This window comes from Psammomys obesus, unplaced genomic scaffold (genome assembly GCF_907164565.1).
Source record: "Psammomys obesus unplaced genomic scaffold, mPsaObe1.curated_primary_1811, whole genome shotgun sequence".
NCBI lineage: Eukaryota > Metazoa > Chordata > Mammalia > Rodentia > Muridae > Psammomys > Psammomys obesus.
Window position 1 is genome coordinate 7,491,749 of NW_026596152.1, and position 21,293 is coordinate 7,513,041.

The 21,293-nt window shown below is 46.7% G+C and overlaps 1 protein-coding gene across 3 annotated transcripts; it reads left to right on the forward strand.

Moving 5' to 3' along the window:
• The first annotated feature begins 1,328 nt into the window (after positions 1–1,328).
• On the forward strand, positions 1,329–16,075 carry Znf287 (zinc finger protein 287). 3 transcript variants are annotated; one of them, XM_055594402.1, is made up of 6 exons: positions 1,329–1,390; positions 4,109–4,716; positions 5,354–5,445; positions 7,213–7,339; positions 7,704–7,790; positions 9,927–16,075. In XM_055594402.1, the coding sequence occupies exons 2-6, from the start codon at positions 4,314–4,316 to the stop codon at positions 11,495–11,497; spliced, it is 2,280 nt and encodes a 759-aa protein (XP_055450377.1). In that variant the 5' UTR covers positions 1,329–1,390; positions 4,109–4,313; the 3' UTR covers positions 11,498–16,075. The 3 variants fall into 3 exon arrangements, with proteins under 3 accessions (XP_055450377.1, XP_055450378.1, XP_055450380.1); XM_055594403.1 differs by lacking the exon at positions 1,329–1,390 and adding an exon at positions 1,491–1,526; XM_055594405.1 differs by lacking the exon at positions 1,329–1,390 and adding an exon at positions 2,638–2,666.
• Positions 16,076–21,293: the final 5,218 nt, after the last annotated feature.

The following is a 21,293-nucleotide window of genomic DNA, read 5'->3' on the forward strand; positions in this document are numbered from 1 at the left end:
TCAGATGCATGCAGGAGCCTGTGGAGGTCAAAGAGGAGCTGGATTCCCTGGAACTGGGTTACAGACAACATCACGTGGGTGCTGGGAACTGAAACCGGATCCTCTGTAAGAATAAGCGCTCCTAACTGCTAAGCCATCTCTCTAGTTCTCTCTCTCTCACCCATGTTAGCCTTGATCTGGTTGAGTAAACTAGGCTGGCCTCAGACTCACAGAGATCCATCTCTCTCCTACTTTTGTATCTGGTTTTGGTGACCCAATGAGTTTAATTGGTTTTGCATGAACATAAGTAGGGAAAGAACTGGTATTTTGGGGTTGGGGGAACTCACTCAGAAATGCTGAAAATTTAAAATTCAGCTAATTAGCCAAGTACGGTGGTGTAGGCCTGTAATTCCAGCACTCAGGGAGACAGAGGCTGTCAGATTTCTGTGAGTTCAAGGACAGCCTGGTCTACAAAGCAAGTCCAGAACAGCCAAGGCTACACAGAGAAACCCTATCTCGAGGGAAGAGGGGCGGGGAGGAGGAACCTCGGTGAATCGAACAGAAAACGGTGGGAACTCCACCAATAGACTCAGCCAAGCAGAAGAAAGAATATCAAGGATGGGGGACAAAGTTGACTCCTGTGTCTAAGTTCAGTAAGGACTGTTTTAATGAGTGTTACAATATCCAAGAAGTCTGGGGTGCAATCAAAAGATCAAACCAAAGAATCCATAGAACAGAAGAAGGAGCTGCGAGAAAGGCTAAAGGCAGGGGGTGTGTCTATTAGTTGAATCTGGAGGTCCCGGTGTCCAATCTTGAGACAATCCGAGCCATTAAGAGTTGTGCACTACAATATACCTTTAAAGAGCACTGTGGGTTTTCCTGCCCGCAAGCCACATCCTCGACGCCTGTCTACCTCTGGGTAGTAAGGACCCGGCTTTACTCTCCAAGCCCTTCCCCAGCTGCTGCAACAGCCCTGACGTCCAAGTCGGCTGCCAGCTCTGTCTCTGCCCCGGGAAACTTTAAAGCTCCTGTCAAAACCTTGCAGCTAACCAGCAAGTCACGGTGATGGGTGGAGGAGGTTGCCATGGAGACAGGTTCAAGGCCAGGGGCTCGGGATGGGAAGGCTCGGGTTCGGCTTCCCATTGGCTCTACGGACGCGCAGGGTTCTCCAGCAGCACATGCGCAGTGGCTCCGAGGCGAGGTCGCTGCGAAGCCGGGGCGTTGGGGGTTCCGGCCGGGGCCTCTGGGGACCGAGCCGGGACTGGCCGGTCCTGGCAGCTCCCGGACCCTCCCGGGGAGGGGAGCGGTGCAGCTGAGCTCCTGCTGCGGCGCAGGGTCGAGCCGGCCACGCAGGCGCCCTCCCTCGGCCGCCATTGCTGCCCGGGCTGCGCCGACGGGGCCCGAGCGACAGGTACTGATGTCCAAGCGCCAGCGTCCACCGGGAGGCCGGACGGGGCGAGGCCCGGAAGGGGAGGAGGCTGGAGGCGAGGCCGGCGCATCCCCTCGGGGCAGGACTGGGGCTGAGCTGGGCCGGGAGCCCCGGACAAGTGCGTGTGGGTTCGTCTGGTCTCCGCGTCGGGATACTTGGGAGGTTGGCTTTAGGGATCGCGCTTTCGATTTATGCCTGAGGAGGCTCCCAGACGGCCTCCAGACCGGGCGCAACGGGCTTGTCTTCCCTGCTGTCAGAGTACCGCGGGACTGTGCAGGACAGCTAAATAGACCGCCTTGGCCCCACCCCTGTGAGGCTGTTTGGAAACCTCCAGTTTGTCCCAATAATCGTACATTTGCCCTGCTGCTGAGAACGTCCGGAACGTGTGACTAAGTTAGTGGAACATTTCTTTTTGTAAGATGATTAGTTTTTAGCAAGTTAGAAATTAACCATTCTGCTCATCATTCTTTGAGTTATTGCTTCTAACACCACCATCAATAAACACACACACACACACTTCTTCAAGGATGAGTGTATTCTAAGTCCAAGGATAGAAGGAAGGAAGACCAGGGTGAGTCTTGTGCATGTGTCCGTGCAGGCTGAACAGTCTGCTTCTGTGTGCATGATGAGAAGCAGAGTGCGGCAGAAACTAGTGAACTTATGGTCCATCCTTGTGCTGACTAGTTTTTATGTCATCTTGACGAAAGCTATAGTCATCTGAGAGGAGGGACCCGCCACTGAGGAAATGCCTCTTTATAGTACCTAGCTGCTTCCTGCTTCCAGGTTCCTGCCCTGCTTGAGTTCCTGCCCTGACTTCCTTTGATGATGACCAGTGGTGTTATTGAGATAAACCCTTTCCTCCCCAAGTTGCTTTTTGGTCATGGTGTTCCATCACATCGATAGAAACCCTAGCTAAGACAGAAATTGGATCCATAAGTGGAGCGTTGCTGTCACAGACCTGACTGTGTTATCTCGGGAGGCTTGTGAAAGGACTTCAAGCCTGGAAGATAAGAACACTAGGAGCAGGCAGACGATGGAGGCCTGGCTCGTGACGTTTCAGAGGGAGGCAAACTTGGCCTTTTGTGTGAAGAATCTATGGTGTCTGGTCAGGTGGAACTGAACAATCATCTGTGCTTAAGAAGAGGCTGGCATCACTAAGGTGATGTCTTCTGGGAAGTGTTTCCCCAGGGCCAGCGCACAGAAGCTGTGTTCCGGAAGTGGACGAGATCACCTCGTTCTGGATGCCAGGCTTGGGAGGGTAAGAGTCACTCAGGTGGTCCTGGTTTTGATGGCATGAAGGAGTCGTGGAGAGCAGCTGAGGCTTGGCACTGCGTGGCTGGGCTGCGGTCCCTGAAGAGAGCCCAGAAGAGGCTGTCCAAATCGGGGTTTCTAGTGCTATGATGAAACACCATGGCCAAAAAGCAATTTGGGAAGGAAAGGGTTTATTTGGCTTACACTTCCATGTTGCTTTTTTATCATCAAAGGAAATCAGGACAGGAACTCAAACAGCAGGAACCTAGAGGCAGGAGCCGCTGCAGAGGCCGTGGAGGGGCGCTGCTCAGCCTGCTTTCCTATAGAACCCAGCACCACCAGCCCAGGGATGGCGCCATCCACAATGGACTGGGCCCTCCCCCATCAGTCGCTTATTAAGAAAATGTCTTAGAGCCAGATCTTACGGATGCATTTTTTCAATAGAGGTTCCCTCCTTACAGATAACTCTAGTTTCTGTGTCAAGCTGATAGAAGACTAGCCAGCACAGAGTCTATTGGTGAAAACACAGTTTCAGCAAGAGACCCCAGCATTTTGGAGATGCCAGTACCATGTAGAAATGTCTACACTAGGACAGCAGCAGGAACAGGGTGATTCCAGCTGGAGCCTGGAAGACAAGCTTTGTGTGCTTGTAGACAGTGGAGCCAGAGAAGAGACTCAAGCCTTTTGGAGGAGCCCAGAAGATCATGAGTGGATTCCAGACACTGGACATTGGGTTATTTACACAGCTGGAGTTTGGTTTCACTTTGATTTGATTGTGACTGTGCCCTGGGTCTTTTTTTCTTGAAATAAGAAAGTAACTTACTTTTTATCTTATAGGAGCCTGCAGTTGAAAGACTTTGGATTTTGAAAGAGACTAAAATTTTTAAAGTGTTTGGGGTTTTGTTTTGTTTTTTTTTAATGCTTGTGGGACTTTTTAAGTTTTGAAAATGTTCTACATTGTGATGTCAATATTAGCGTGTGCTCTTGGGGGTGAATAAAAAAGGAAAGGTTGTAGCTTAACAGTGATGTGTTTGTGTGTTAAACTGACAAGAGGTCAGTTGTGCTGGCTAGTTTTGTGTCAACTTGACACAAGCTGTGGTGGTCTAAGAAGAGGGAACCTCAGCTGAGGAAATGCCCCTCTGAGGCTGAGCAGCAGACCAGCCTGTGGAGCATTTTCTTAACTAGTGATTGATGTGGGAGGGCCTATGGTCCTAGGAAGAGCAGGCTGAGCAAGCCATGGGGAGCAAGCCAGTGAGCAGCATTCTTCCCTGACCTCTGCATCAGTTCCTGCCTCCAGGTTCCCTCCGTGCTTGAGTTCCTGTCCTGACTTCCTTTGACATGAATAGTGATGTGGAAGTGTAAGCCAAATAAGCGCTTTCCTCCCCAACTTGCTGTTGGTCATGGTGTTTCATCTCAGCCATAGTAACTCTAACAATTCTTGTGTTTCAGAGTCTTGCTCATCCTTGCAAGTTCTGGACTCAGAATTTGGTACAAGCTGCTAACTTTACTGTGATTCCATTCTGGACCTGGCTGCAGTAGCCCCTGAGGGGAATAAAAAAAGAAATGATTGTGACTGTAGCATGAGAGTTCAAGCAGTTGGCTCGATACTGGAAAAATAAAGAATCCTGTCAGATTCATTCTCCTGTCTGTAGCAATGTTAGCCTCAAGAAAGAAGATGGCCAGTTCTTCACGCTCACAAGTCCTTCTAATGTTAAAGCCAGACAAGGTTCAAAATGGACCCTGCAGTGTTGAGAAGCAGACCCTCAATTCAAGACTCGTGCGTGACACCGAAACCTGTCGACAGAATTTTAGGAATTTCCCATACCCAGAGGTGGCAGGTCCCCGGAAGGCGCTCAGCCAGCTCCGAGAGCTCTGCCTGAAGTGGCTGAGACCTGAGGTTCACTCCAAGGAACAAATCCTGGAGTTGCTGGTGCTGGAGCAGTTCCTGACCATCCTGCCGGGGGAGGTTAGGACCTGGGTAAATTCTCAGTACCCAGAGAACAGCGAGGAGGCGGTGGCTCTGGTGGAGGATGTGACGCAGATTCTAGAGGAGGAAGGTGAGAATTGTACAGCAGGGAGGGGCAGAATCCCCGGGCAGTCAGAGAAGACACCTAGCACCTCTGAGAGCAGCACACCCCCCCCCCACCCGCCCCTTTCAAAGGAATTGAGGAGAATAAAGGTCAGTGAGTAATGGGCTTTAACATGAGGCCCATATCCTGCATCGTGTGCCCTTCCAGAGCACTCGGGACCACCATGTCCTGCAGAGGTTTGCGCCACGATGCTAATGAACTATTAGATTTATGGATTGGGTTTCACAAAAATATGCTTCCAAAATAGAAGTATCCAGAGAGCATCCGTGTAGTAAGACAACTCACAGCTTTGTGTCAGAGATTTAGAGAGCAGGAGATTTAGCCAATGGCGAAGTACTTGCCTTGCATGTACAAGGTTCAGGGTTCAATCCCAGCACCACCAAAAAAAAAAAAAAGCATAGCGGAGTCTGACTTCCTGTATAGTGCTGAAGGAAGCAGGCTTGTCTTTGAAGTCTGTGTTGATAGCATGGGCCTTTTCTCTGGCTCCGAAGCCTTAGTGAAGTCTTCCGTGTCCTTACCTCCCACGTTAAGAAAGTGGAGCCATCTGCCTGGTGAAGCGTGTCCTAGGTCACGCAAACGGACTAATCACCATTGTCTTCCCCAGCTCCTCAGAGTTCTGCCCTTCCCCAAGAAGTCCCAGAGGAAGACCCCAAACGCCCCTTCCAGGCAGGGTGGCTCAGCGACTTGGTGACCAACGTGAGTTTGACTTTTGCGATTTTAAAGTTGCTTCTTAGTGCCTGAGGGCATTTTTCCTGGAACTGTAACTACAAAGCCCTCGAAAGCCCCATCCAGAACCTCAGCCTCAGCTTCCCTCGCTGAACACATGTGCCTTCCTTGTCTTCCTCACTCTGACTTCAGTCAGCAGTATTGAGTGAAGGCTGAGAGGCTGGCACCACAGACAGAAGGGATCTAGGTCAGGGTTTCTGGTGCTGCTATTGAATCTCTGATTTTAGACAAGATTCTTAACTACCCTGGCCTAAGTTATTCAATGCCAGGAAATAGACTGCACCTCTTAGACTGCGGACACTAACTATGAGACACCTGTTTATCCTAGATTGTAGCAGGGGTTGCTAGTATTTTTCTTCATCAAAAAGTAAAGGTTGGGGTTGGAGAGATGGCTTAGGGGTTAAGAGCACTGGCTGCTCTTCCAGAGGATCCAGGTTCAATTCCCAGCACCCACCTGGCAACTGACAACTGTGTGTAACTCTAGTTTCAGGGGCTCTGACACCCTCATGCAGACATATGCAGGCAAAGCACCAATGAACTAAAAATAAATTTAAAAACTGTAAAAAAAAAAAAAAAAAAAAAAAAGGAAAGGTGATATAGTCTACGATTATCTGTTTTATTGGCAGTCCCGTTTTAGGGAATCACAGTTCAAGCAACATGAAGAGGATTTCCTGGGGAGTACCCTGAGGCTAGAAAGTGTCTGGCACTCAAACGTTATTTTCCCTTATAGATGATATGAACATATTTACTTGGAAAATCAGAAAATTAAGGGAAAACATGTTAGAAATTTAAAACATAGAAAATAACATGCAAAAATGTATCCCATGTTAAGATCATATGATAAAATGAGATAAAAGGGCTGGAGAGACGGCCCACTGGTTAAGAGCACTGGCTGCTTTTTCACAGAGCCAGATTCAATTCCCACGCCCACATGACAGCTCACAACTGCTTATAACTCCAGCTCCAAGGGATCTGACATCCTCACAGAGACATACATGCAGGCAAAACACAGTGCACATGGAGTAAAAATTTTACTGCTTTTTTTTTTTTTTTTCAGTTGGGCAGAGCTAAGGCATAGTGTGATGAGTTCAAGGCCAACCCAGGTTACACACTAAGCCCTTGACTCAAAAATATGTTATCTTTCTTAAAGTAACAACTGGAAAAGAAAAAAAAAAAAAAAGGAGCATGCCAGAGGAATGCAGAGCCTCGTGGAACACATCTGTAATCCTAGCACTAGGGAACCAGAAGCAGGTGGATCTCTATGAGTTCAAGTGGCCAACCCAGTCTATACGGTGGGTTCCAGGCCAGGCAGGGCTACATAGTGAGACATGTTTTTAACAAGAACAAAAATTGTCAGTAACCTTTCCAGTAAATATGTCTATAAATGCAACAGTTCAACAGGAATGAAAAAGCAATACATTCTACCGTATTTTTAAATGACCCTTTAAGGACCTTTGAAGGATGCTGTGGAGTCAGCCCTCCATCGGATGAGGGTTTTCGTACTTTGCTCAGTTGATTGGTTGGTTAAGACAAGGTATCTCCGTGTAGCTCAGGCTGGCTTGGGTCTTGGGCCCTCCTGTCTCAGCCTGCTGAATGCTGGGGTTACAAGTGTCGGCCACTGCACCCAGCAGGATGAGACTTAAGCTTCTGTGGCATCCGTAGGCACACACCCAGTGCCACCACCGTCTCCCTCCTCACTAGTTCTTCAACTGAGCGAAGTCATGTTTGATATTTTAGGAATCAATGACATTCAACGACGTGGCTGTGGACATCACGCAAGAGGACTGGGAACTCATGCGCCCCGTTCAGAAGGAACTGTATAAGACTGTGACGTTACAGAACTATTGGAACATGGTTTCTCTAGGTAAGGTCCACAACTCTTCTCCCCAGAGGTTTGACCCGGCAAGTCGGTATGTTCCAGATCCCCGTCCCCTTACTAAGCGTCAGGTTAGGCTCCTGGGGGATTTGACTGGAAACCCAGTCTAAGGGGGAAAAGTCCCTCCTTCAGGCACAAAAATGGTCATCTTCCACTGTTCCCCAAAAGAAAGGCTTAGTGGGTGGGTCCGTGTGCAGTGCGGCACTGCTGCTGTGCCCTGCCTCACACCTAGTTCTCCTATTAGGCCGTGTCCGAGAGCCACTGTCTCCCCACAGACACCCAGTAGATATCAGGTAATATGGCCACACCACTCCTTTTCTCGGGATAAACTCCTTGTGTTCCTCCTGACCAGGGCTGACCGTGTACAGGCCAACTGTGATTCCCATCTTGGAAGAGCCGTGGATGGTGATAAAAGAAATTGTAGAAGGTCCTAGTCCAGGTGAGAAGAGAAGCCAGCACACGACCTCACACTTACGAATCTGTGCCCTCGGGTGCTGGTGGTTGGTTTATAAGCGTGGCAAGGTGCCTCCACCGAGGAGTCCAGCTGGTCCAGAACCCGGAGCTGCCGGCATTGCTGCCTTACAGGAAGTCTTCGGGAAAAGCTGCTGAGCATTTCTAGGACTTTTTCAGGGTCTGCACATTGTAACCGTGAAGATCCCTAGATTCCAGCTCAGAACATCTCTGGGGTTTCACTGTGCCATTCTCACTTACACTAACACACTTACACTAATCTAAGTGTGTTAGTCAGGGCTCTCTAAAGGAATAGAGCTGATTGAACTGTATACCTGCATATGTACATATAGATGCGTAATAAGTCACATATACAATAAATGTGTATTTATAGATAACATAGATATGGGATTTATTAGAGTGGCTTATAGGCCATGGTCTCAGTGGTCCAATATTGGCTGTCTCCTGACAGAAAGGCCAAAGAATCCAGTAGTTAGTTGTTCAGTCCATGACGCTGGATGTGTCAGCATCCCAGTGTGGAACTGGAGTTCCAGAGGCTTCCTGTAGAGTTGCTGTATTGGAATCCTGAGGAATTTGGTTCTAATGCCAGCAAAGAAATGCCTCAGCAACTAGATAGCCGAACTTGTCAGTGAGAGAGAGAGAGCAAGCAGGCAAAAAGCAAAAGCTTCCTTCAGTGTCCTTTTATATGGATTACTACAAGAAGATGGCAGCTCAGATTTAGGATGGGTCTTTGCACTCCAGATGACCCAGTCAAGCCCCCACCCCCCATACAGGCCTGTGCCGGCTGCTCAGGGTTTGTTGATCTCAGATGTAATAAATTGACAGCCAAGATCAGCCGTCATAGTAAGCAAGTATAGGCGGCTGCAGAAACTTTCATTTCACACTCCCTTGGTATGTTAGATTTTTTTTTTTTTTTTTTTTTTTTTTTACTGTTTGCCAGCAGACCCCTTTGTCTGCGCACAGACACAGCATCTCACCTGCACACAACACTCGGTCCCTCTGTGTCTCCAGAAGCGGTGACTGCTGATTATGCCCATGGTCCACTGTTGTGTACAGATCTGCAAGATAAGCAGAAATCGGTCTAGACCTGGAGCAGCCTGCTGACCTCCAGGACGATACTCCTGGAGTTTTAAATAAGTGTTTGTATTTTCAAATTAAGATTCTGGTTTGATCCTGGAGACACTTGCCCCTGGAACTGTGCTTGTTTACAGGGAAGAGAGATGTCTCATATAGTTGGGATGAAAATCTTCTCAGGGAGTTGGCATGTAACTCACTGAGGGACACCGCTGTAGACATAGTTTTGAACTTTAACTTAATATGAGGTGTAAGGGGGGAGGGGTGCTTTTTAGCCTTTAGGCTGCATGTCCTCCCATTTTGCTGTGGAACAAAATAGCTTTCAGTGCTTTCTAAAACCAGTTATTCAGCCTCCATGTCAAAGTCTCTTAAGTGGGACCCAATCATTTCAACTCATTTCCAGGGTGACAGTGCTAGTCACTGTCTTCAAGAGACATGGGCTTCAAGAACCATTGTTTAAGGCTGCTGGATAATTGCGAGTCGAAGGCACGCCGTGGGATTACTCTGAGGATATTATGTGGTAGCCGGCATAGTGGCACACACCTATGTTACCAGCACTTGGAGGCAGAGGCAGGCGGGTCTCTGTGAGTTCAAGGCCAGCCTGGTCTACAGAGTGACATCCAGCACACCCAAGGCTACATAGAGAGACTATGGCTCAAAAGAAAAAAAGAACATTATTGTTATTATTATTTGGGATTGTACATATATATCAGAAGAGAAAATAATAGTGCAGTATACTTACTTTATGAGACCATCCTATGTATAAATTACTCCATGTACCCCAGGTCTCTCTTAACACTGTCCCCTCCCTCCTCTGTATACTTTATAGCATGCTGGCTAGAAAGTAGCCTCTCCGTTTCCAGTGACTTGTCGCCTCCTTTTCTAAGCATTCACTTTCCTTTCCTAAACTTTAAGGACCATAAAATGAAGTTATCAGAGCTATAATCTTTAGATATTATTTTATTCATGTGTATTATTTTGTTTCCTTTTTTAAACAGAGTGAGAGTTGTAATATTTGTTTTTATTTCAGAATGGGAAACTAAAGTTCAAGCACATATTCCTTTGAAGGATCCTCCTAAACTGAAGCAGGATGGAACCCAGACCATCAAATTGGAAGAGCCCTGTGACTACGATGACAGCTTAGAGATGCTGCCAGTATATGCCTTCGGGAAGATTCATATGGGTGAAGAGGATTTTAGTTTGAAGTCAGAGCTTTCAGAAGAAGACTCTACAGAAGACTATCTTAGTAAATATGATATATATGGAAATAATTTTGAAAAGCACACGAACCTAATTGTACAGTTTGATACCCATTCAGATAATAAAACTTCTCTGTATAATGAAAGCAAGCCAACATTCAGGAGTGTGTCCTCTGGTGTTGTTGTTCATGGGAAAATACGTCCTGGAGATAAGCCTTATTCATGTAATGTCTGTGGAAGAAAATTTAGGAAATACCCATCACTCCTGGCACACCGAAATAACCATGCCAAAGAGAAAGCTTACGAATGTGAAGAATGTGGGAAAGAATTTAAGCATATCTCATCCCTCATTGCACATCAGAGAATGCACACTGGAGAAAAACCATACGAGTGCCACCAGTGTGGGAAAGCCTTCAGCCAGCGTGCACACCTCACCATACACCAGAGAATCCATACTGGAGAAAAGCCCTACAAGTGTGACGATTGTGGAAAAGACTTTAGTCAGAGGGCACATCTTACCATACATCAAAGGACACATACTGGAGAGAAACCATATAAATGTCTGGAATGCAGTAAAACCTTTAGCCATAGTTCATCGCTGATTAATCATCAGAGAGTTCATACTGGAGAAAAACCTTATATATGCAATGAGTGTGGGAAAACCTTCAGCCAGAGTACACACCTTCTCCAACATCAAAAAATCCATACTGGGAAAAAACCATATAAGTGCAACGAGTGTTGGAAAGTGTTCAGCCAAAGCACTTACCTTATTCGACATCAGAGAATCCATTCTGGAGAGAAGTGCTATAAATGCAACGAATGTGGGAAGGCCTTTGCCCATTCCTCAACTCTTATACAACATCAGACCACTCACACCGGCGAGAAATCCTACGTCTGCAACGTGTGTGGGAAGGCCTTCAGCCAGAGTGCTAACCTGACTCAGCATCACAGAACACACACGGGAGAGAAGCCGTACAAATGCAGCGTGTGTGGGAAGGCTTTCAGCCAGAGCGTGCACCTCACCCAGCACCAGAGGATCCACAATGGGGAAAAGCCCTTTAAGTGCAACACGTGCGGGAAAGCATACAGACAGGGCGCAAACCTGACTCAGCACCAGAGGGTTCACACCGGGGAGAAGCCCTACAAGTGTAACCAGTGTGGGAAAGCTTTCATTTACTCCTCATCGCTCAACCAGCATCGAAGAACTCACACCGGAGAGAGGCCCTATAAATGTAGTCACTGTAACAAAGATTTTAGCCAGAGGACATGCCTGATTCAGCACCAGAGGATTCACACGGGGGAGAAGCCCTACGCGTGCCGCATCTGTGGGAAAAGCTTCACACAGAGTACAAACCTTATTCAACATCAGCGCGTGCACACGGGTGCCCGACACCGCAATTAGCAGACAAGGGAGACTTGGTTTACGCTTTAAAACCTGATGGCTTAAATTTCATTTTGTGTGCCATGTCAAAAGACCCAAAAGGAATCTGAAGCAGTGCAATAGCTAGATGCTGCAGTATCGGAAGTACCAGAGTTAGTACAATGGCTCTCGCCCATTTAGATTTAGTGTGAAACCTAAAAGCTCCGTCAACTATTTAGCTTTTATCTGATATCACTTGAAGTCATTCCAGAAAGAAATACTATGAGAGGATATTTTAAAACCTGTGACTCATCAACTCTTAGTAAATTTCAAGTGTGTTTTATTGAGGCCTTATGAATATAACCTGGGAGAGCATCCGGCAAGTAGATCTCACACTAGAGAGTAACCCTGACATCATAGGAAAGAAGATCGATGCTTCGGGCCTTTGCTTCATCCTAGCTTTGAAGCCTTAAGATAACCAAAAGGTCCCTCCCATTTTCTCGCTCCCTCTGTTCCCATTACAACTGAAGCCAGTAAGCTTGAGGAGAAGAAAGACCTGGAAGGATCTTAAACTGTGACCACTATTAACTACACTTCCTCCGGGAAGAGAAGGCAGTCTGATAAGATAGAGGGTCATTGCACACAAAACCCCAGCCATGTATAAACTCAGACACAGATTAAACACCCCAAGCCTAAAGTCATCTTTAGCCCAACAGTATTTTTAGTTTCACTTGGTTTTGACATCCAGTATTACCCTGAAGGAGAAAAAGACTGTTCCCATTTTTTTTCTACCTGGCTTTTAAATTGACAAGTTTTCTCATGGCTCTTACTGTAGCAAAGCCATTTCTTCCATTGAAACACATTTCTTGAGAGCCTACTGTGCTCAAGACACAGACTTCTTGATTGAACCCTTTCGGTTAACAAAGATCTTTAGAGTAAAGAAAAGGTAAGGACATGTTCCTAACTACTTTGTCACAGAGCAAGCACAATCCTACCTAAAAGCCATGTTGAGTGAGCAATGGACATGGCTAGATATGTTAGAATAAGTAATGGAAAATAGGTTTGAGGCCAGCGCAGAGGTGGCAAGAGAAAACAAGGGTGGAAAGGAGTACGGAGGGAGGTGTGCAAAAAGCTGATGTATAGGAAGTATAATTGGACCCGCTTTGCCTAAGGAAATAATAGTGGTAAAACAGGAAATGTACCATATTTATAAGAAGCTAAAAAGGAAATTAATTTCAGGAATAATTAGAAGCCTAGTACTCCTTCACACATGGAAGTAAGATAGAAATTACACTTAATGTACTAGAAAAACTTTTTATTGGAAAAAGCCTTGGCACAGAGACCATTGTTAATTAGTAATCATTAAACAATAACTGAGTTTATGGGTCTTAAACAGCATAAAAGGAAGACTAGCAGGAACCAAATTTTTAAGTTACTGTTGTACTTACCGTCATAGTGTCATGCTCTCAGAACGTACAGCTGAGCTTCATCTCGCTTGTTCTTGTTTCTCCAGTGCCTTGCATATGATCAATATATGTTGGTTGAATCGATGAGTAAATTATATAAATTAGAGCTGAGTAGTAAGGTAGAATCGCCTGGATGGAGAGAAAATTGGTGAGACTGAAAATAATGTCTGTGTCTATTTATCTCATGTTTAGCAAAAACTGTTTGCTTAAGAATGGAGAATCAGAAGTTGAGGCCATCATTGCCCAGTGAAAGCTCCCTTAACCGCCTGAGCAGAAACAAGCTCTTGCACCATATATCCCTAAGCTCATATCGACAACAGAGCATCTCTAGACACCACAGGGGGATTGAAGAAAAGGTTGAGGCACTGGCATTCTAAAGCTATCTTTGTGGGAGTGTTTCCTTAATGAAACTGTCACTTTCTCCTTTCCTGACATTAATTACCCTTGACTTCATAGTATTCACAAAATACCAGTTAAAAAAATTCTCAGATTATGCTTACTCCACAGTTATGTTAAGGATAACAAATGTGTTTGCTAGATGATTTTGATGTTGCTTCCTGCCTTTCATAACGCTTTTTCCACTAGGATGAGTGTGGTGTGGCACAGGCCATAGGGCAGTACTTTGTGTTTCCTGCCTTTGTGTATTTTATGTAAATAATGCATTTATAAAGTCTTCCACTGGTACACAGAGGCAAGTAAGGCTCCTATAAAAAATATAGAGAGAATAATAGTACAGAATACTGTTTTTATGTAGGTTTCCCTCATTTTAAAGTTGTCCTTCAAGAGGTTTTTAGCAAGTATTTCCTACAACTTTTTATCAGGAACATTGCTAAATATGTAAGAGTTTAGAAATCATCCTGTCAACCGTACCTACCACCTAAATTTTAAAGTTAATATTTTGCCATATTGAAGAGTAAAGACATTTCACCTTCAAATAATCTCATAAAATTAGGTCATCCACGTAGCTACACTACCTCAAAGAAAATGGGCAGTCCTTTCTCACATCTAGCACCTAGGCCATTTTCTGATTTCCCCTGTTGAGCCACTCAGTTTCTGCACACCTTTTATTTTGTCTGTGTCTTCTACCTAAACAGTCCCTCTTGGTTTTCCTTTGTTTTCAGGGTGTGCTGTTAGTTAGTACATGGCTTGCGTGTGATACAGTATATGTCCTGAAGCTTCTATAAATTAGGAGTTGAGGCCAAAGGCTTAACTGAGCTCAGGTTAAACATCTTTAACCGAAGCATTTCACAGCTGTGTTTCCTCCTGCATTGCCAGAACTCACTGTCAGGCCAACACATGGCTGATGACGTGACATTTCACGGTTGAGGTGGTACCACCACACTGTCCCAGTGTAATTCTTCCGGTCATGGTTAACTGTCTGTGAACTGACACTTCGGCAGTGTGGCTGTCCTCTTTACCAACGTTTTTGTACACAGTCATATTGTATTTAACGGTAATCTTTGCCTGAGTCAGTCTTTTCATCAAGGTCTACAAGACAGGTTATTTTCCTATTGCTCTTTCCACATTAGCTGAAAATGCATTAGAAGCAAGTTTTGCTCAGCTTTTTCACTGACTGAGCGGTTTGGGAGTCTTCTGTGTTGACGACAGCTGAGTCAAGTTAGTCCGTTACAGCCCCTGTTTCTGTTCACCCGTCTGGCGTTGCCTCTCTAGTCTCTGGGTGCGGGCACTTTCCTGCCTTCCAGCCTGTGATATCTCAAGGCATCCTACATTTCCACCGCCCCAAACTTGGATGGAAACAGCTCTGCTGAAACTCTTGGCTCCTTTTTATCAGTACCTTTTTTTAGAAACAAGATCTGGGCACTAACACACTCCTCGAAACTGGAGTGGCATTAGCAAGCGTTTCCAACCAACCTTATTTATCTTGCCTCGGTTCCTCAGTTATACAGTGTGTAAGTAGGTAATGGGGAATTACAAACGGGGTATCGGGACAAACCGACAGGTCTCACTAAGCATCAAAGCAAATCGAAGAACAGTCGTGTGCACTGAAAGGAGCAGATGTGACCGTGAAAGGCCTGGAGCAAGGTCACCGGGGGAATGGAGCATGTCAGATAATCTGGTAGTGGGCTACATGCAGGGCAGTTTTGAAAGAAGCGCGTGCGTGCTCACTGCCACATTTTCTGTTGCATCTTAATCACTTCATAAGCTAGTAACACCTTCTGTCGATTTTATTTGTGGTGCTGGTTTGAACTTAGGGCCTCACAGGTTAAGCTGACGCTCTACCACTGAGCTACGCCTACCGTACTTTTTGTGTGTGATACATATATATACACATGTACGTGGAGATGTTCATATGTACACGTGGGTGCGAAAGCCACAGGTCAGTAATGGATGTTTTCCTCAATTGTCCTCCACCTTATTTTTTTTATTCACTTTTTTTTTATTTTATGTATATGGATGTTTTGCTTGCTTGTCCATCTGTGCACAGTATGCATTCAGCCTTGTAGGGGCCATGGAATTACAGATAGTTGTCAGTCACTACGTGGGTTCTGGGAATTGAACCCTGGTCCTCTGGTAGAGTGGCCAGTGCTCTTAACCGCTAAGCTATCTCTCCAGCCCTCTACCTTCTGTATTGAGACTGGGTCTTTTCACTGAACCTGAAGCTCGTAGATTCTACTCAACTGGCTGAACGATAAGCCCCGTATTCATCTGTCTTTAACTCCTCAGTACCACATGCTAGCACATCTGGCTTTTCCATGTATGCCGGGGATTTGAACTCAGGCCCTCGTGGCTACTCAGCAGGCACTCTACCAGTGGCTATCTCTCCAGCCCCTGCATCACATTTCTTAAGCTAGCTCTCTGAGGATCTGTTGAGTGCAAACCTAAGTAGTGTTTTATCTGTTTGAGACAGGGTCTCGCTGTGTAGCCCAGACTGGAACTCATCCTCCTGCCTCAGCCTCCACGGGGCTAAAATTATTGCATGTAGCACCCATAGGCTTAGCAATAGCTTTGGTTTTGTTGGACTAAGTCTTAGTACTTAAACCTTTATGGTGTAATGATTTGTTTTTGTTTGTTCTGTGTCCGCTCCAGGCATAAGCCTATAGGTGGAATTTGCACCCTCCAGCTTGTTCTTGAGGGCTCTGTATTTCACCGTATTTGTCCCGTTGAGCCCTAGAACCATTAAAAGTACCAAGCATGTGCACGTTGGTGATCTATATATAAAGTGTGTGGGAGGGGACAGTGAGTCCATGGTGTTGAAGTGTCCTTTATGGGTTGGTCAACTTTATCTTGTGTCACATTGACCTAACTACCCAGACAGAACTTTCTTTCTAGGATAGAATATCAACCATACAATCTATGATATGAAGCACCTTTCAATTAAAAAACATTCACACATACGTGAATACACACTCATTTCCTCTTGGACTATATAGCATTTCCCAAAGTTGAAACAGGTACCCCAGTGCCCAAAGGAGCACTAAAAGAGGACACTTTCTACTACATTATACGGTGAAGGAAAGACCAGTGAAATCTTGCGGAAACTAGAAACCAAAAAGCAGAGACCCAACCCTGCCTGAGGCCTAGCTGCAGAGACAGCGACCAGCCATTTCTTCCCTCCCAGAGTGGAGACAACTGTAGAGCACTGGGAAGGGGGAAGCCATCAGGCCTGCCTCGAGGTGCTCCATGCTGACACGCAACGCCTGACCTGTTCTGCCCACTTGTAGGGAGGCAGCCGCGATGTTTGCTCCTTTTGGCACCATTCCCTGAGCTGCCAGAAGATCTGGGCAGAGCCTTGTTCCACTTCCCTGTCACAATCTGGCAAACTGCTGGTGGATGGCAGCCTAGGCGAAAATGACTTCTACATTTTAAATAGTTGAAGGGGAAAAAAATAACTCGACATCAGAGAAGTCTGTGAAGCTGGACTATGGACTGGAGGCCAGCCAGGTCGCCTCAGGCCAGCCAGGGCTACCTAGTGAGACCATGGAGAGAGAGGGGAGGAACGTCAGTGTCAGTGCTTGGAACACAATCACACCCGTTTGTTTAACTAGTACCTGAGCCATATCCTAAAGAGACCACAGAGCTGAATGTGTACTGTCTAGCTCCTCACACGCCTTCACCAACGGTCTACACGACGGGGTGGCTATTTTATTAGTCAAACCAGCCTACAGAGTGGTGAAAGGGACAACACTCCTGGGGGACAAGAAAGGAGATGGTGTCAGGAAATGAAAATCAGGAGAGCAGGGAAGGGAGAAGTGCCCAGGAACGCGGCCTGAAGCTCAGGTGAAGGCCACAGGTGGCAGAGCTCTGGGCGAGCAATCCCACTGGCAGGCGGTACTGAGTCGGAGATGCTGCCTGCTGGGAAAGGGGCCGAGGGCAGGAGTGGGCTTCCCCTCCGCGAGCGGCCGCGGCCAACCCTGTCTGCCAGCCTTGCAAAAGTTTACTGCGGGCTCAGGCTTCACTGTGTGGGCTTTTAGGGTCCTTTCTTCCAACAGTCCTTCGAAGAAGTCTGCAAGGAGGCGAGCCCACGGCCGACTCTCCAGCCGAGTCCCCGCCCCCCGCCCCTGGAGGCCGCCTGCTGTCGGACACTGGAGGATGACAACCAACCCCACCCCACCCCCCGCAAAGTCCCTCAAAAGTCTGAGCAGGAGACTGCCCTTTCCCAGCCAGGTAGCAGGCAGGCGATGGCCGAGGCCGGGGAAAGACCCGGGCCACCCAGCCCCGAGCTGCAAGGGCTGCCGGGACACTGGTGGCCGAGGACGGAGTTCTGGGAAATGTGGTCCGCTGTCCGGAGCCCTCTCCCTTTCGCCCTCAGGAGAGGCGCAGGTCCGGGGGGTGGGGGACCGGGTGCCCACTTTAGTTAGTGCGGACCACATGCTTAATTGCAGACAGTAGGCACAAGCCTATAATCCCAGCATTTGGGAGGCCGGGGCAGGAGGGATTGCCGGGAGTTCAAGACCAACCAAGGAGTGAGGCCCCTTCTCAGAAGTCTGGGAGATGGCTCAGTTTGATTCCCAGCCCCTACACAGTGACTCACAACTACCTGGAATTGTAGTTCCAGGGCATCCAACGCCCTCGTCTGGCCTCCGTTGGGCACACGAGGTGAACAGCAACATGCAGACAAAACAATTAAACACGTAGACATAAAATAAATAAATAAAAGTTACGGGAGATGGCTGAGCGGTAAAGCCCTTGCAGCCCGTGCTACGGACCAGCGTTCAAGTCCCCAGTACCCACGTAAGTGCCAAGTGGAGCTGGCCAGTGGAGACAGGAGAGACAGCTACCCAGACTACCCTTCAACCCGCTGTGGCTTAGGTTGAGAGGAAGTCCTCACCGGCCTGGCCGAACAGTCACACCGGCAGAGCTAGCAAAGGAGCCCCACTCACAGGAACGGAGGTCCCCTTGATTAGTGTCCGGGTGATGAGGTAACAGTGGCTACGGCCATCTAGTCCCTCTCCCCTCACAAGACTAAAGCTGCATTCCCCGTAACCTCAAAAGGAACCCAGAACCACGCCTCTGGACTAACCTTTGAAGTTCTCATATTAGCCAGGCACTGTGATATAAGCCTTTAATCCTAGCACTTGGTAGGCAGACGCCAGTCTATGTCTGTAAGTGCGAGGACAGCCTGGTCTACATAGCAAGTTCCAGGACAGCCAGAGCCACAAAATAATACTTTTTTTTTTTTCTTTTTTTTTTTTTTTTTTTTTTTTTCTCGAGCTTCTGCCAGCTACACTTTTCTAGAGGCAGGCATGCATTTGTTTTTGTTATTCGGAAGCCCATACCAACAACATTTCATCTGTAATCATTTCAGAATAAATTTCTTAGGGTTTCTCCGTTTAGGACTGGCTATCCAGGACTCCCTTTGTAGACAGGCTGGCACTGAATGCGTAGAGGTCCGCCTGCCTCTGCCTCCAGAGTGCTGGGATTAAAGGCTATGTTATCATATCTTAGTTGCATCTTTTAAAGTTAGAAATAAATTCTAGTATTAGGAATGTAGCTCAGTTACGAGGGTACTTACCTAGCGTGAAGCAAGCTCTGGCCATGATTCCTAGTAGACACCAGTAATCTCATAATTCCAGATGGTGGAGTGAGGAGAATCAGAAGTTCAAAGTCAGGCAGAGGCCAGCCTGGAGTGTGTGTGTGTGTGTGTATACATAAGTTATATAGAGAAATATATATGAGTAATTTCCCAGCTTGATTTTTTTATGTTGCTTTGATTTTTTTGCAGTTTATTTGACTCTGAATTCAAATAAGTCCCACACTTTGAAAAGATAATTGCTATGTCACTTAAGTCTTTGTAAGACCTAACTTTTATTTCTGTTTTATTTCTTTTGGTATTTTTCTCAGGCAGCAAGATTCGGTTTTCTTTTGTTTGGAGCACTCTTTTACATGATACTTGTTTGTTTTGACACAGTTATTTGCCACTGAGAGAAGAGACTTGATCCTTTTTTTTTTTTTAATTTTTTAATACCTAGCCAGATATTTGTGTTCTTTCAGAAAGCATGGGATGCCTCTTCTCGTGACGCTGTCAGAAGGACAGCTTCAAGCTCGCACCCTCAGCTGCCTATGGAGGTCCCTTAATCTTTTTAGGGACATGGACTCAGGCCATGGACTCAGGATTCATGGCTTTGACACAGAAGAGAATTCCAGGCGTAGCCAGTCTGAAGCAACGTTGGAGGTTTTATTAAAGATGTTAAGGAACAAAGGCACTCTGGAATAGAGTAAGAGCACACCCAAAAGTATGGGTGTGGACTTCTCTCAAGAGAGTCACAGAAAGCAACCCAAACATGGCCTCCCCCAGGGTGAGTCACAGACAGGAAGTCAGCACAGGTGTAGGTTCCCAGATCTGCAGTTGTCTTAGCATTAACTTCATGTACCCATTCAGTAGCGCTCAAGTGACCACTCAGAAGCCACTATGGCTGCACGGGGTTTCTGATGTCATCTTAGAAACTTGCAGGTTCATGGATGGGAAGGGAGAAAAGTCGTTCTTGATGTGGAAATTCTTGCCTTGAGCTGGCAAGAGACTCCAACCTGATCCCTGGGGAAGGAGCCCATCTCCCCTTCTCTGTCCGCCTTAATGAAAGCAACCACTGATAGCCATCACCTAGGCCTGGTCATCAAGACCACTAACAATCGGCTTCAGTTTGTTTGGAGGCTATAAATTCTTTTTGTTTGTTTTGGTTTTATTGTTATTTTGGGAAGGTTAGGTTTTTTGTTTTGGTTTTGGTTTTAATGTTGTTTTGGTTTGTGTTTTTTGTTTTGTTTGTTTTGTTTTTTCAGGGTTTTTTTGGGGGGTGGGTCTTTGAGACAGGGTTTCTCTGTGTAGCCTTGGCTGTCCTGGAACTCACTTTATAGACCAGGCTGGCCTCGAACTCACAGAGACCCACCTGCCTCTGCCTCCCAAGTGCTGGGATTAAAGGTTGGCTCTAAATTCTTATTTATATCAATATAGCTAGCCATTTATATTATCAAGCAATACATTTTTAAAATTCACTGACCAACCATAACACCAACAACATTATTTAAAAGTTAAAATAGAACCAGCAAGACCTCAGAAGATAAAGGTGCTTGCCACCAGACCTGACAACCGGAGTCCAATCCCTGGAACCCACATTGTACAAGAAGAGAACTGACTTCTCCAAGTTCTCTTCTGACATCCACACACATGCCATGGCCCACACTCACAAACACCGAGAGATAGGTAGATACATACATACATATATACACACATACATACATACATAAATGTAATTCTTAAGCATTTTATAAGTTTTTTGAGAAATTTGTACAATATGTTTTGATCATATTCATCCTCCCTCCCCCAGCTCCTCCCAGATCTACCCACCTCCCCACCCACCCAACTTTGTGTCTTGATTTCTCACCCATCAAGACCACTTTGTGCTGCCATAGATTCCTGGCTGTGTGGCTTTCCACCAGAGAGCGGTCAACCAACCAGGGACTTTCCCTGTCCTGGCAGCTAGCAGTGTCAAGAGCCCCTCAGCTGAGGGTGGGATTTGGTCTGGCTTGAGCCTGCCCAGCGCTTACGCACACTACCTCACCACTATGAGCTCCTGTATGTGTGCCTTGTTGTACCTGGAGGACACATGTCCTTGTATTCACCCACTGCCCCCGGTTCTCGTAGTGTCTGCACCCATCCCTCCTCAAGGAGAGGGTGTGCTATTGATGTCCCGTGGATTCCGCGGTCACTTGGCTGCTGCACCCTGGCCAGCTGTGGATCTGCTGGGCTAATCACCGTCTACCACAAATAGGGCCACTAGCCTCAGGGTGTAAGGATAACTCACTGGGAGCCACTTTACTACTATTCCCAGTTAGCAAAGATTAGAGCAGGGTCTCCCCTAGGGCTTACGACCTGTCTAGCCATAGGCTCTTAGCCCAAGGTTGGTGCCAGGTTCGGC

Bases quoted from the DNA above. Each gene is read 5' to 3' on its own strand.
- Znf287 (XM_055594402.1), top strand. From the start codon at position 4,314: ATGTTAGCCTCAAGAAAGAAGATGGCCAGTTCTTCACGCTCACAAGTC. The intron at 4,717-5,353 runs GTGAGAATTGTA...TGTCTTCCCCAG, and splicing joins GCAGATTCTAGAGGAGGAAG to CTCCTCAGAGTTCTGCCCTT. The intron at 5,446-7,212 runs GTGAGTTTGACT...TTGATATTTTAG, and splicing joins TCAGCGACTTGGTGACCAAC to GAATCAATGACATTCAACGA.